This window comes from Heteronotia binoei, chromosome 7 (assembly GCF_032191835.1).
Source record: "Heteronotia binoei isolate CCM8104 ecotype False Entrance Well chromosome 7, APGP_CSIRO_Hbin_v1, whole genome shotgun sequence".
In the NCBI taxonomy this organism is placed as follows: domain Eukaryota; kingdom Metazoa; phylum Chordata; class Lepidosauria; order Squamata; family Gekkonidae; genus Heteronotia; species Heteronotia binoei.
This window is the reverse complement of record NC_083229.1, coordinates 36894116-36908121: the sequence shown is the minus strand read 5'-3', so window position 1 is coordinate 36908121 and position 14006 is coordinate 36894116. Positions and strand designations below refer to the sequence as shown.

The window sequence follows — 14006 nt, the reverse complement described above, 5'->3', positions numbered from 1 at the left end:
AAATCCAGGTCTATCTGCATAAGTGCTTGTGCAAGGATGAATGGGGGGAGGGATTCTGCCAGTCCCATCCTTTGGCATCATCACAGCCCATGCCATGACCCTCAGCAGCAGCTTGCATGACCTGGAGCCCAAATACTGGTCCTGCAGCAACAGGAAGGATAATCAAAAAGGCTGGAACAAGGAAAAATCAAAAAATAACTAGGCACATAGTGCAAATGTACAAAATATCATATATAATTTCATAATACATTCAGAAGTGCCAAAATATCATTTAACAACAACAATCCTGTGGTTCAAGATATAAGTACCTAATCCCAATATAAAGACAAATGTCTATTTATGTACAGTTTTAAAAGTACATATTGTACAAGCTGTACAAAATTCAAAAATTTAAACTAATTTTGTTTCTTAACAGATATACTGCTAGAGAGTAAACAAAAAAACTCTTTACATCACTATTTGCAATAAATACACCATATAATAATGATGTGAAACATGAAAACATTTTCCCAGAACACTCTATATCCAGTTGAAGAAACAGACTTTTGCAGCAAACCAGTGAATGCACATTTTCAGCTAGATTCCGCCCCCACATAAGACTAGAAGTCAGCATCTAAAGTGAAAACATTATCGCTCATTTCAGACATCACTGCGAAGCGCTGATACTCTGCAACCCTCTTCTCAAAGAAATTGGTTTTTCCTTCCAGTGAAATGTTCTCCATGAAGTCAAAGGGGTTTTCAGCATGAAAGACCTGAGAAGAAACACACTGGTTGTTAAACCAGAGCTACTGAAAGAGACTGTGCACAAGAGGCTATAAAACTCTGACAATGGCTGAAGGGCACTCCTAGTCAAAGAGAGGAAAAGCTGGTATCCTTCCGCTTACTCATAAACCAAGTCTAGAATAATTCTGTCCATACCACTGCCCAGGCATCATTAAGAAATGCAAAACTGTTCCCAGATTTGTGCAGTTACTTTCCCATTGCTCTGGCTCTCTTTCACTTCTTCAACACAACTACTGCCCCACAAAGACCTAAGAATTGCCCCTCCCCTTTTCCAGTCTTGATTGACAGTGCAATCCTAATCAAGAGTTACACTCTTCTAAGCCTATTGTCTTCAAGGGGTTAAAGGGGCATAAATCTGTTTAGGATTGAACTGTCACCCAAGATAATTTCAGAATGTTAAAACTCACATTTGATACCGGCATTATCCAGCTTTGCATATTCTGAGTGGGGAAGCGGGTAGTGCCACAAAAGTAGCCAGTTCCACAAATAAAATTAATTATGAGCTTACATGTGTGAAGAAATCTGCCAGGCACCAATGACCAAAGAAGGAAATAGCTAAAGAAGAACAGCTTGCCATAAGGGCTCCTGTCCAGAGATATGGAGTTAGAGTGATGTAGTGACCACAGTGCTGAACTTGACTGGAGAGAAAAGGGCTCAAACCTCTACTCAGTCTTGTAACTTACTAGGAAACCCTGGGCCAGTCACTTGTAATCAGGGAACCTACCTCACACGATTACACATTAAAGATGACATCTGAGTGTCAGTTCCTTGTGCAAGTTTCCCTGAGCTCCTTGAAAGAACAGTGGAACAAAAATATACTTCAGGGGTGGCCAACGGTCACTCTCCAGATGTTTTTTGCCTACAACTCCCATCAGCCCCAGCCAGCATGGTCAGTGGCTGGGGCTGATGGGAGTTGTAGGCAAAAAACATCTGGAGAGCTATCGTTGGCCACCCTTGGGTTACAAGAGACAAAGAGACCTTAGCAAGTGATTGTGGAGTTCATGAACAATACTGAAATAGAAAAAGGACAGGTCACTGTGAGTAAGACCAATGAAATGCCGAACCTTGGAGAAGCCCAGCTCCAGAAGCAACCGGTCTGCCACAAACTCAATATACCGTTTCATCAGAGCGCAATTCATTCCTATCAAGCCAACAGGTAGGGCCTCTGTTAAGAATTCCTGCAAAGTTAGGAGGGGGGAAAGAAGGATCGTTCAGAAAGTATTGCTTTCTCAGGGTTAACATGTTACTGTGTCACTTTAAACAACGTCATGGGTAGGCCTCCTGCAGCAGTTCACCATACAGAACTGGTGATCTTTACCAGATCACTACAAGTAACCACTGATGCAGCTAACTGCTTGCTTGCTATCCTGTCCACACAACTAGAAACAACATGCACAAGGAGGAATTACTTTCAAAATTACCCAGTAATTCTGGCACACACACTCATACATGAAAAGCTTCCCAACCTCTGCAGAAAGTGGCACAGCATAATTTGGTTTGCACACCTGTTCAATTTCAACTGCATTGGCAATTATTTCTTTTACTCTTTCCTCAGAAGGTTTATTCACTAAATACTGAAACATCAGGCAGGCAAAGTCACAATGGAGGCCCTGAGAAAGAAGAGAAATAAGTTGTTAGTAACCTTTTCTTTGCTCTCAAAAACAAGTAGGCTGCATTCCAATATGGCAAGAAGCTACTCCTGCACTTGGGTGCTTTCGCACATAGCTGGAAGTTCAACAAGTACAAGGAAAAGGGAGTGGGCTTAAACCTTCTCCTGCTGCATCATTTTTTCAACACGTAACAGCCCCAGCACATCTGAAAATCACTGGAAACAATGAACATGATGTAGGAAGTTAGCGTACCAGACTAAGATCTGGGTTCAAATCCCCAACGTATCATTACACTCACTGAGCCAGTCACTATCTCAACCTAAGCTATCATATAGGGTTGTTGTAAGGATAGCATGGAGGAAGGGAGAATTTGTATGACTCTCTATAATCCATGGAGGAAAGGCAGAACAAAAACATTCTAGAGAAGTAGACTTGATTTTTCATTCAGAAGACAGTTACCTCACCTCCATTTTTCATATTTTAAAATAACTGAACAGTGGCATGTAAAAGGTGGTGGTGGAGAAACACATACTTTTCCTTTCAAAAACAGCGACAGTCTTGGGCTGCTTGTTGATAGCATACTATTTTTAATACAAATTATGTGTATGGTTCTTCTGGCATCTGTTGCTACTTTATTCTGACCATTTTGCTTGTAACCACCAGACGTTAACAATACTTTAAGGTGATTTCTGCTACACATTACTTCATCTCTGCTAATGAGTTCATTGGAGAAAGTGAGCCCAGGCATCAGTCCTCTTTTCTTGAGCCAAAATATAGCCGCAAAAGCGCCAGAGAAGAAGATCCCTTCAACAGCAGCAAAAGCAACCACTCTTTCTCCTGTGACAAAAATAATACAAAAGTCATTGGTAGTTTAGTCGCACAACTCCCAAACTCTCGTTCAGTTCCTAAAGAGGACATTTTTGACTACAGGGTATGAGGAAGGCCAATGAGCAAAACACAGTCTGGAGCCAGACCCCCAAACAACTGCCTAACTCCGAAGAAGATGACGATGATGACGATATTGGAATTATATCTCACCCTATACTCTGAATCTCAGAGCAGTCACAATCTCCTTTACTTTCCCCCTTCCCCCACAACAGACACCCTGTGAGGTAGGTGGGGCTGAGAGAGCTCTTACAGCAGCTGCCCTTTGAAGGACAACTCCTACAAAAAGCTATGACTGACCCAAGGCCATTCCAGCAGCTGCAAGTGTAGGGAATCAAACCCAATTCTCCCAGATAAAAGTCCACGCACTTAACCATTACACCAAACTGGCTCTCAGACACCAAACTGGCTCTTGGTATAGTCAAGCAACAGTAAAATGTTTGGCTCACTGTTTGTCCTGCAAGGAAAAGCATCACCAAGGAATAACTATCCTGCTCACTGGTTTTTGGGTGCAATGCTTATGGGTCCCTAAAACCATCTTGAACACTTTCTTGCTATGGGACCAGGCACTCTGCCAGTCCAATGATGACTCTGGATAGAGTGGGCATGGATTGCAGAACGTCTTCAGTTTGGAATGGTAACATCCTGTAATTCTGAACCAATGTCTTAATGTGTAGTTAGCCTTTTGAATTTAGCTTTGTTATTTTAATTCCTCTCTGCTAATGTTCTTTTTGAAATATTCTTGCACAATTTCAATAAGCTTTCTTTAATAATATTTTGTGGTGGAAGCTTGCCCCTTGGCTTCTGGCTGTTCGGGAAGTGAAAGGAGCTGGTGGCAGCTACTAGACTGTTATGTGTGTGAATTCACACCCCAAGGATGGCTGGAGCACAGTTAGACCATGACATAAAGCAAATACTCCCCCCAAAGGACTGCCTTTTTATAAATGAACCATAGACAAACCTCTGTATGTAAGTAGCCTAGGTGTTCAAGGCCCAATTAATCCTTGCTCAATAGGCAAACATACTCCAAATAAAGTCAGCCTAGTCCTACTTCATCTGAAAACACACATAGTCGAAGTCTGTCATTCAAAGGTCACCTACCAAAAGTAGCTTCTCTGTCTCTTATCCATCTCAGTGCCCAGTCTGCTTTCTTCTTGACACAAGGCAGCGTTTCAATAGCGTTAAATAAAAAATCCCTGTAAATCAAAAACCAGGCAATCATAATTAGATGAAACATGGCATTGTGACAGTGAGATAGGTTTTTTGTGCAATGCATCCTTCACCTCTGGCTGGGTTAAAGCTAGCCTAAAGGGCTGCCACCCCCACTAAGAATTGGATCAGCTTGCTCCTGGCTGTCCACAGCCCTCTAGAGCAGGGACCCATGAGGAAATTTCCTGGTAAGCTAAAGGACCAATACTAAATAATGAAGGGTCAATATTAAATACCAATTACAAATGACTATGCTTTTCTCAGTTACTATCTCATAGTCCAGCAAAATTCAAGATTAAAGGAGAAAATGCCCTTTCCTGACTTGCCACAAAATATCCTTTCCAAACGCTGGGATTTAAAACCTATAACAGAGACTCTCAACTACTCTGCAATGATGATAATTTCTTCCTTAGGCTAGATAGAGTTTTGTTTGAGGCCCCAAAGCTCCAATGTCATACCAAACACCAGCCAAATACATGGCAAGTGTGCCTATCCCAATCCTACTTAGTAGACCAGGGAAAAGACACAGACGGTACAGGTAGCACAGTTCACATGGAGGGACATTTCACAAATCCTGTGCAATGTAATGCCCCCTTTTTTGTGGCTAGTGCTTTTCATTTCTATTGTGGCACTGAAACTCCAAGCTGGTTACAGCATGAGGAGGTCCAGAGCAGACAAGCCTTTAGACACTAGCCAGACATCAAAAATACAGCAGGATAATATTCACATGACAATATTTGGGCAATGTCACATAAAATCTCAGAAATTATGAGCCAAAGAAATGTCTAAAGCACATGATAAGCAAGGGAAATTATGCAAAATGAAAAAAGCATGTTAATTTTCTTAATTAGCACAAATGTACATGTCTCAGCTTTTTTTATTTAGATTACTCCACTATACTGTTAAATCAAAGCAGCACAGACCCAACCAAAATGGCAGGAACCCTATATGGAGCATATACAAGTCTTCTAGATTGGCTTTTCATAGCACTGAGAAAATACTTATGGCAATTACCTTTTCTCAGGGTCCTTGATGTAAGTGTCTATTAACAAACTATACATCTCCGAGTGAACGTTTTCTATTAGTATCTGGAAGCCATAGAAACAGCGAGCCTCTGGAACCTGAACTTCTTGGCTAAAACGTTCTACCTGCCAGCAAGACAATTTAAATGTGAATATACAGCCTCAAAAACAAATCCCTCTGTTACCAAGGTCTCCCTTCCTAGACATGTTCTGCCCTGACTCCCTCTTTTTTAAAAAATTATTTTATTTTGTTTACAATGTAAGAACAAAATAACAATTGCAATTATAAAAAATGGTAGGGTATTGATATAAAACCAATTGCAGCACAATTTTCCAACATTGCTGAATGCATATAATTTAACTTTTGTGGTGTTAGATATCACCACGTTAAGCATGTGTATGATTGAACCTGACTCCCTCTTAACATAACTTGCACCTCAGAAGTCATTTTAGAAGCTAGCAATGCCTCGCCTTGGAGAAAGAGAGGTCATGGCTCTCCTTAGTCAGGCTATGCTACCTAGTGGCCCAAACGTTGGGTGGGAGACGGATCCACTGATGGGACATCTGCATGTCTACCTTCCTCTATGAGAGCCTGCAAAGCCAGGCAACCACTTTGGTCTAGCAACGTAACTTTGTCAGCAAATGCAAGTCTTCCTGAGTGCAAAACTGAAGCTACCAGATGGGCTTGATAACTCTTACTGACTTTGCTTGAATGTCTTCTATCAGCCTGCCTCAGACATGGGTGAAGCCTCCACCATGCCAGACCCCACTGGATGCAAACACATCTTGTTGCCCTCTTGGGAAGACCACTCTGCCAGTCCAGTCAGAGCCAGGACATCCAAAGATGCTCAATCCTGGATTCATCCCAAATTTCTATATTTTATAATTATGTCTTATGTATTTCATTGGTACTCTTTCGTGCTGGCTCCACCTACCAGTGGGATGGTAGTCTCATCCCCTCTGCTAGCTCAGAGGCTGTCAACTTCATTTTCCATTCTTTACACATTCAGGACTTTTTCTTACCATAAACAAGCATCGCTCTGTTGCCTTAACTTTGATTATTTTTTTAATGTTGGGGATTTCTGTGTATGTTCCTGTCATGAAAAGCCCCCTAGTATCCCACCATTTTTCATTGGGCATCAGAATTGCCCTCCAGATTTCTGGATCATCTTCCTACAGTTAAACAGACCCAGTGCAGCAGACTGAGGATGACTAAACTCCCCTTCCTTTGTAGTACCTACACTTTTTTCTTTTCTCTCAAAATTCTTCTTTCCCTATCTTCAAATCCCCCACTCTCCTCCCTCCTCCCTCCTCGTGGCTGTTTCCTGGCACAGAAAAACCACCTGACTTCTTCTGTCTTCTCTTCCCATTTAGCGCTTCATATGTGCGTCCTTCTAGACACAACCATTTCACCATTCCTATGTCTTTCAATTCCTGTACCCCCATATTTCCCTAAATAAAATCTAAACCCTGTTTTCCAACCAAAGATCTGGTTGTTTTGGAATTATCTGAAACCTAACAGAGGGATCATGCCAAATATCCAGTTAAAGATCCCTAAAACCACACATTCTGCTCACCCTAATTGGCAAGCATGTCAGGTTTCCCAGCTAGCCAGGCTGGAGAAGGGGAAAAGGTTTCCCTAGACACTGAACTTAAATTCCCCTAAACTGGTCTCAGTTCCCAGTGAGGGACTTGAACCCAAGAAAGAGATTCTACACATCAAAAGATATAGGTGGAAGAGAGTACACATGGTAACACCTTCACAATTCATAGCTGAATGTGTAAGAAAAAGAAGAAGAATTGCAGATTTATACCCCACCCTTCTCTCTGAATCAGAGTGGCTTACAATCTCCTATATCATCTCCTCCCACAACAGACACCCTGTGAGGTGGGTGGGACTGAGAGGGCTCTCACAGCAACTGCCCTTTCAAGGACAACCTCTGCAAGAGCTATGGCTGACCCAAGGCCATGCCAGCAGTTGCAAGTGGAGGAGTGGGGAATCAAACCCGGTTCTCCCAGATAAGAGTCCACACACTTAACCACTACACCAAACTGGCTCTTGTAGTAGTAGTAACCTGCTGCTACTGAAAAGCACACCACCCGAAACACTAGGATTTGACTGACAGTAGCAGTTATATACGTGCAGGCTATCATTTGGTACTGCCATCACCAACTGCTGGATATGCACATGGAAATGCATCCTCAGAACAGCTACCCTGCATGAATACCAAAAGTATGGACATTGTCCATAATGACACTGCTGATACAGCTATCAATGCTATATTAGCTACTTGAGGTGTAACATATCTCATAATCTTACCAAATTTTCATTCACGATTCCATCACTGGCTGCAAAAAATGCCAAGATATGTGAAATGAAATACTTTTCTTCTGGTTTCAGCTTGTTCCAGTGAGGAAGATCCTTTGATAAGTCAACCTTTATATGGAAAAAGAAAAATCTATATTGTCATACAATTTTAAGACTGAGTCAAAACAAAACTGTTGTTGGAAATGAACGGACAATTCCTGTAGCTTTCAAAGGCTGTAGGGATTTTTTCTCCAGGTGGAATGCAGCATGCCCCTCATTTTACTGAGGAGCCTACACATAACATAGTGCTCTCCCCAAGCATGATTGACAGTACTTCCAGAACTTTCCCTGTTAAGCTGGATTTAAAGGGTCTATGGCTGTGGGCAGAATCTTCATGTGAATGCTCTGATTGCAGCCAATCATGAGGAAAGGGGGGCAGACCTTAGCATCACCTTCAAATTGGCAGAGTTAACTTTCTTTGCCAATACAACAAGAGGGAAGGGAGTGGAGAGAGGTGGCACCAGCAGGGATCAGTGTGGGGACAGTAGTATATGAATGTTGTCTACCTCGGGGTATGGACACACACAAAGGTATTTTTTGTGTGTTTGGGTATACCAAACCCACCCCCCCAAAGTTGGTATATATTGATATTCCTGAATCCCAATATCTGTATGATATCAAGATTTGGGAAATACTCAGTATTGCTTAATATATTTAGCACCCTGCCTCCCCCAGTCATGCCGCAAGGGTGGCATGCATCAGGGAGTGAAGGGAAAGAAATAGTTCCTTTAGATATCTTAAAGTAGGGTTTTGTCAAAGGTGGCTGTAAAGAATTAAGAGACCAACTTGCCTACTTTGTACAATTAGAAGGGAAGCCCCCTTTATGGAGAAGTTGGTACATTGAGAGACACACAGCCCTGCATATTACTTACTTCTTCCACTGTCCAGAAAGAAGCTTGAGCTTTCTTGTACATTTTCCATATGTCAGGATACTGGATTGGGAAAATGACAAATCGACGTGGATTTTTTCTTAAGAGAGGTTCTTCATTTGACTTAAACCCACTTTCAACAACATCAGAAGAAAACCTCTAAAGGAAGAGTATAAGGTCATACAGCATGTCATCCTTCTAGATCACCCTGTTCCTTTTTACCTTTGCCTAAGAAAATACCAGAATCCTAGCAAGATACACAAATATAAACGGATTCCTAATACAGATCACTCTCTGCTATGCTTAGCAGTAAAACTTTGACTGTACGGAGGTTTTCCTTTTTTTGCAGTGGGATCAGATATACATTTATTCCAACTCTATCCACCATCCTCAACCCTAGAAATTCCACCATGTGTACTATAGACAAGGGAGTGACAGTAAAGCAATACTATCTATATTGATTCAACTTTAGTTTCAGGAAAAACAGCCCAGCAAAGACCAGTTTTGGAACACCTCTGATGCTACAGAGATTAACCAGGTGTGCAGAAGCACAGGAAAAGGTATCCAGCCATGCAGGGATCTTGACTTAACTTTTTTTTTTTGTATTGTGCAGTTAACCCTGCCCCAATACTTGGACAAGGCCCTATCAGTTGCGTGGCTTGAGAAGTGTGCTGATTCTTCATCTCTAAGCTGTTTAAAAGCCTCTGTTAGGAAGAAGAGCATGTTCACATAGGTGCAATAATCCCTTGGAAACTCTCTACATGTTTTGTGGATCCTTCTAGACAAGACTCTTGCAAGAAACCAGTGTATTCCCATAGTATTGTATCATATCAGGGCCAAGACTCAAGTTACAAGGACCTTAAAACATGCATGAATGCTGAGTAGCTGTGTGATGTCTGCAGACAGTGGCACCGGCTGTAACTATCACAACCTGAAGGAGAAGAAATGCTCGGGGGGAGGGGGTGCGTTTCTGTCTCTTTTCCGGCAAGGCATCCTATTAGACTAGTTATGCAGATGGCAGGACCCATGGCAGCCTTGTAGTCATTCCAGTCAGTTAGACAGGAGACTCATGCAGGTAAAGGATACCCTTCTCCCTTCTCTCATTCCTAGTATGTGCATGCTTATGCATGAATCCTCCATGCAGACACTCCTTTATCTTCACACACTCTTTCCAAGAAACCAGGTGTACAGACAGCAGTGCCGGTCATAAAAATAAATAATACCATAAAGCTAAATTACCTTTCCACCTGACCGAGAACCAGTGTGATGTACTAGATAGTATGTCAAACTAGAATCTGGGTTCAGATCCCCATTCTGCCCTGAAACATGTTTGACAGTGCAACCTAAATCCACTGTAGTGAAAAGGTATTGAAGGGCATAACTCTCCATAGTGTGGCACTATAAGTGATTCTGGGCCAGTAACATTTTCTCAGCCTAGCCCGGGGTACTGAATGTGGTGCCTGTTGGCACCATAATGCCCCCAACACCTTTCCTGGCACCCACCAAGTATTTTCAGAAAGTGGATGTGGCCAGGTAGGGCTCCTTGTCAAGTAGACTTCTGACTGGCAATGGAGATCTGTTTGGCTATGCAGATTTACTGTTGTTTTGGCAGCAGCTGCCAACACAGCATAGGTTCTGCTCTCTCACACTCCTCTTCCCAGTGAACTCTTTAAAATTACTCCTCTTGTCCCCCACACTTGGAGAGGGCGTATGTGCATGGCTCCACCTCCCATGGCAGCTGTTTTGTGGTTGCATCCAATGGTGCCCACAGGCTCAGAAAGGTTGGGGACCCATGCCACAGAAGCTGGTTTTGGAGTACATCTGTATAAATTGATCATACATTAAGTACAAGTCATGGCCTGCCAGGTGCTCGATAACCTTCCCATCTGTACATCCAGGCAAACATAAAAGGTAGTTGCTACACAGGACTGATGGGCTGACTTTGGTTTAAGGCAGGAGCCCCCAAACTTTTTGAGACTATTTGCATCTTTGGAATTTTGACACAATGTGATGGGTGCAGCCACAAAATGGCTGCTGCAAGAGGTGGAGCCAGCTACAAAATGGTTGCTCCAACTTACCTTGTCGTAGCAGTTACTGACAAAGCAGTGCTCTTTAAAAAAAAAATCTCACATTCGATCTAATCTCCATTGGCTAAAAAAAGCCTTTCTGGGCAAAAGCCCCACCAGGCCCCCTCACCTTCTAAAACGGGGATGGCTAAACTTGCCCAATGTAAGAGCCACATGGAATAAAAGATGTTTGAGAGCTGCAAGACATGAACAAGGAAGGAAAAAAGGACGGAAGGAAGGAAGATGGAGGAGGGATAGGTAGAAAGAAAGCAACTTTAACTTTAAATGCATTTTCCAAACTGCCAGCTGACTTGGAGAAGTGATTTAAAGAGAGAAATGCTTCTTCAAGCCGGTCAATGGGGTGGGGGTTTGACAGCCCACAATATGTATGAAAGAGCCACATGTGGCTCTTGTGCTGCAGTTTGGCCACCCCTGTTTTAAAACCACTTGGTGGGCAGCAGAAAAGGTGTTAGTGGGCACTATAGCAGTTGGGGACCCCTGTTCCATGGAATCAAACATAAACTTGTGAACTGCAATCAAGTGTCTTCCTTTCATCACTGAACAGCCAGAAGAGCCCACTTAAAGGAGCAGGAGTTCTAAATCAGAGGAGCCTGATTTTTTCTAGGTTAATCTGACAAGAAGTGGCTCGCTGGGGTCTCAGGTCAAAGTTCTGAAAGCCCTTGCATTTTCTAAACCGCAACTTCTTCTACTTCAGCCAGCTCTTGGGAGTTTAAATACTTTTTGGTGAGACTTTCAGGTACACCTAAAAGCAGTGACTCTGTTTACCCATGCCAACAAGCCACATCACCACAGCAAGATATTTGTCAGTTCTAAGTGTTTAAGTACTGTAATAAAATAGTACCTTAATGACGTGAGCAAGTTGTATTTGTAAATACTTCTTATATTTGTCAAACAAGGAGGAGTTCTGATTATTCTATTCTCTGTTTATTAGGACCACACTTCAGCTGCATCTCTGGTACTATCAGTTTCATATGAATATTCCCCCAAAGTAAATTTTGTTGTAAGACCTACTTACATTTCTCACTAATGCACACAACCCCCTCCGAGAATAATTCCACAAGAGCGGCTGTGTTAGTGTTTCAATAAAAAACAATTATAGTCAAGTGGGTCTCTTTCAATGCCATCCTGTCTAAACTCATTATCCTAACCAGGAATAACGCAGGTGTGTCAAACGCGCAGTTCGGGGGCTGAATCAGGCCTCCAAGGGCTCCTATCAGGCCCCTGAGCAACTGGCTGTCATCTGCTTCCTTCTCTATATATCTTGCTTCCTTTTGCATCACAGCTTGCTTTGCAAGGCTTGCTTAACTGCACAGGAGCTACAGACCAAAACCTGTATTTTCTCCATTGCCTGAGGTTCCTCCCTTGAGGAGGAAGGGGGGAGGAATAGCTTGCTTTGCCAGGCTCTCAATTGCATAGCAGAGCTACTGAGCGAAGTCTCTTTTCCTTCTATTGGCTGAGGCTCCCCCCCCCTCATCTGGGGAAAGAAGGAAAGAGCCAGAGCTTCCTTTGCCCAGTTCCCTCGATCCCATGGGAGAAATACAAAGAAAGCATCTTTAAAACCAATGAATGCTAGCGTTTCAAGCATGTTTTAAGTTTTGCGTGTGTGTTTGTATTCGTTATAAAATTTATATCTCTGCTACCTAATCTTAAATTAGGTACACACGTGGCCCGGTCCGACAAGGTCTCATTTATGTCAGATCCGGCCCTCATAACAAATGAGTTGGACACCCCAGGAATTACAGGATTGCACCGTGACTGTGCTCCAAATTCCAGTTTAGCGGCTATTCCTGGGGTGTCGCACTTCAGTCCAGTGTCTTCGCAGCTTTCAGCGGACGGCACCGCGACCTTTCCTGCGTTTAGGGCCAGGGCCGGGGCCGGGTAGGAAACTTGCAGCATGCTTACTCGGAAGTAAGCGCCAGAGGGCGTCTGTGTGGATTCTCCACCCCCGGCGGCAGGAACCCGGCCTTCGCCTGGCGCCGCAAACCAATGCGCTTCAGCTTCGCCTGCATCCCCTCCCCCTTGTCTCTCTCCGTTCAAACACGGAGCACCGCCCGCCCCTTCCTCAGCCACACGCGCCAAAAAGAGCCGGCGCCTTCCCCTGGAGCCGACCGCGGCGTCCCGCTCGCTCGCTCGCTCACTCACCTTCTCGCTCTCCGGCCCAGCAGCTCCGCAAGCCGGGCGGTCGCCCATGGTGCAAGGGCGGGCAGGCCAGCGAGCGAGGAGTGGCGCAGCGCCGCAGCCAGCCCCGCCGGCGGCCCCTGGAACTACAAGCGCGGCGGCTTCCGACCAGGCGGCGGCTCTGCGGGGGTGTGGGAGGGGAGGGGAGGGGAGGGCAGGGCAGGGTGGTCGAGGAGGCGGGCCGCCTGCTGCCCATTTGCAAAAGTCGCCGCGCCGGACTCGCGGCCTGCAGGTTAGGGCGGCCCCTGTGCGATTCAAAGCGGAGCCTTGGGTTGGCGTTAAGCAACCATGGCGGCTGCCGGGGCGGGAATCATAACAAAACAGAGAAGCCGAATATTCACTTGTTCGTGATTGTGAAAGCTTAAAAGCGGAATAAATGCTGATGTTTAAGGTGCCGCTGGAGTCGTATTTGACTTCGCTAAAAGGTAGTTGCAGGGCCGAGGTTTCCTCAGGACTCTTCATCAAAATGGCTGCTTCGTATGAGGGGGACGGGGCAGAAGTGGTGCCAAGACTCAAGGAGACCGGCTCCCTCTAGTTCGGCCTTAGACACATCTCAGCGCCGGCCGGGCTTAACAGGTGCGTAGACACAGCCTAAGGGAAACGGCAGTGATCTGGCTGTGGTGCTTCCCTTGAGTCGTTGTGAAATGAGGTGAGCCCTCTTTGCTGTTAAGAGGCAGGAGCCTGCCATATCTATATCTGACACTCTTTGTTTTTGCATTTTTTATTATTTCTGAATAAATGCTATCCTCAGTGAGTTCATAATTTGAGATTGGGGCACACAGGCTGGCTACCTCCCCAGCCATGCCAGACAAATTTAATCCTCCCAGTTCACACACCTCTGATATTTCCATCATCAAAGCCTCTTGGCTTCAGAAAATGTTTGACTTGCAGCGAATAGAGACTGACGGAAGAGGCTCCAGAATTTTAAATAGTTTAACAGCAGAATTCCTTTTCTTTCTAATACGCAGTAGAGTTGAACTCTTGAATCTTTAGGA

General features: G+C 44.1%; 1 protein-coding gene across 1 annotated transcript; it reads right to left on the bottom strand.

The window, feature by feature from the left end:
• Nucleotides 1-218: 218 nt before the first annotated feature.
• RRM2B (ribonucleotide reductase regulatory TP53 inducible subunit M2B) lies at nucleotides 219-13095 on the bottom strand. The gene is made up of 9 exons (XM_060243421.1): nucleotides 12976-13095; nucleotides 8750-8905; nucleotides 7830-7946; nucleotides 5502-5635; nucleotides 4380-4474; nucleotides 3097-3230; nucleotides 2289-2393; nucleotides 1848-1961; nucleotides 219-752 (listed from the first exon to the last, which is right to left on the bottom strand). The coding sequence occupies exons 1-9, from the start codon at nucleotides 13021-13023 to the stop codon at nucleotides 600-602; spliced, it is 1056 nt and encodes a 351-aa protein (XP_060099404.1). The 5' UTR covers nucleotides 13024-13095; the 3' UTR covers nucleotides 219-599.
• Between the last annotated feature and the right edge of the window lie 911 nt (nucleotides 13096-14006).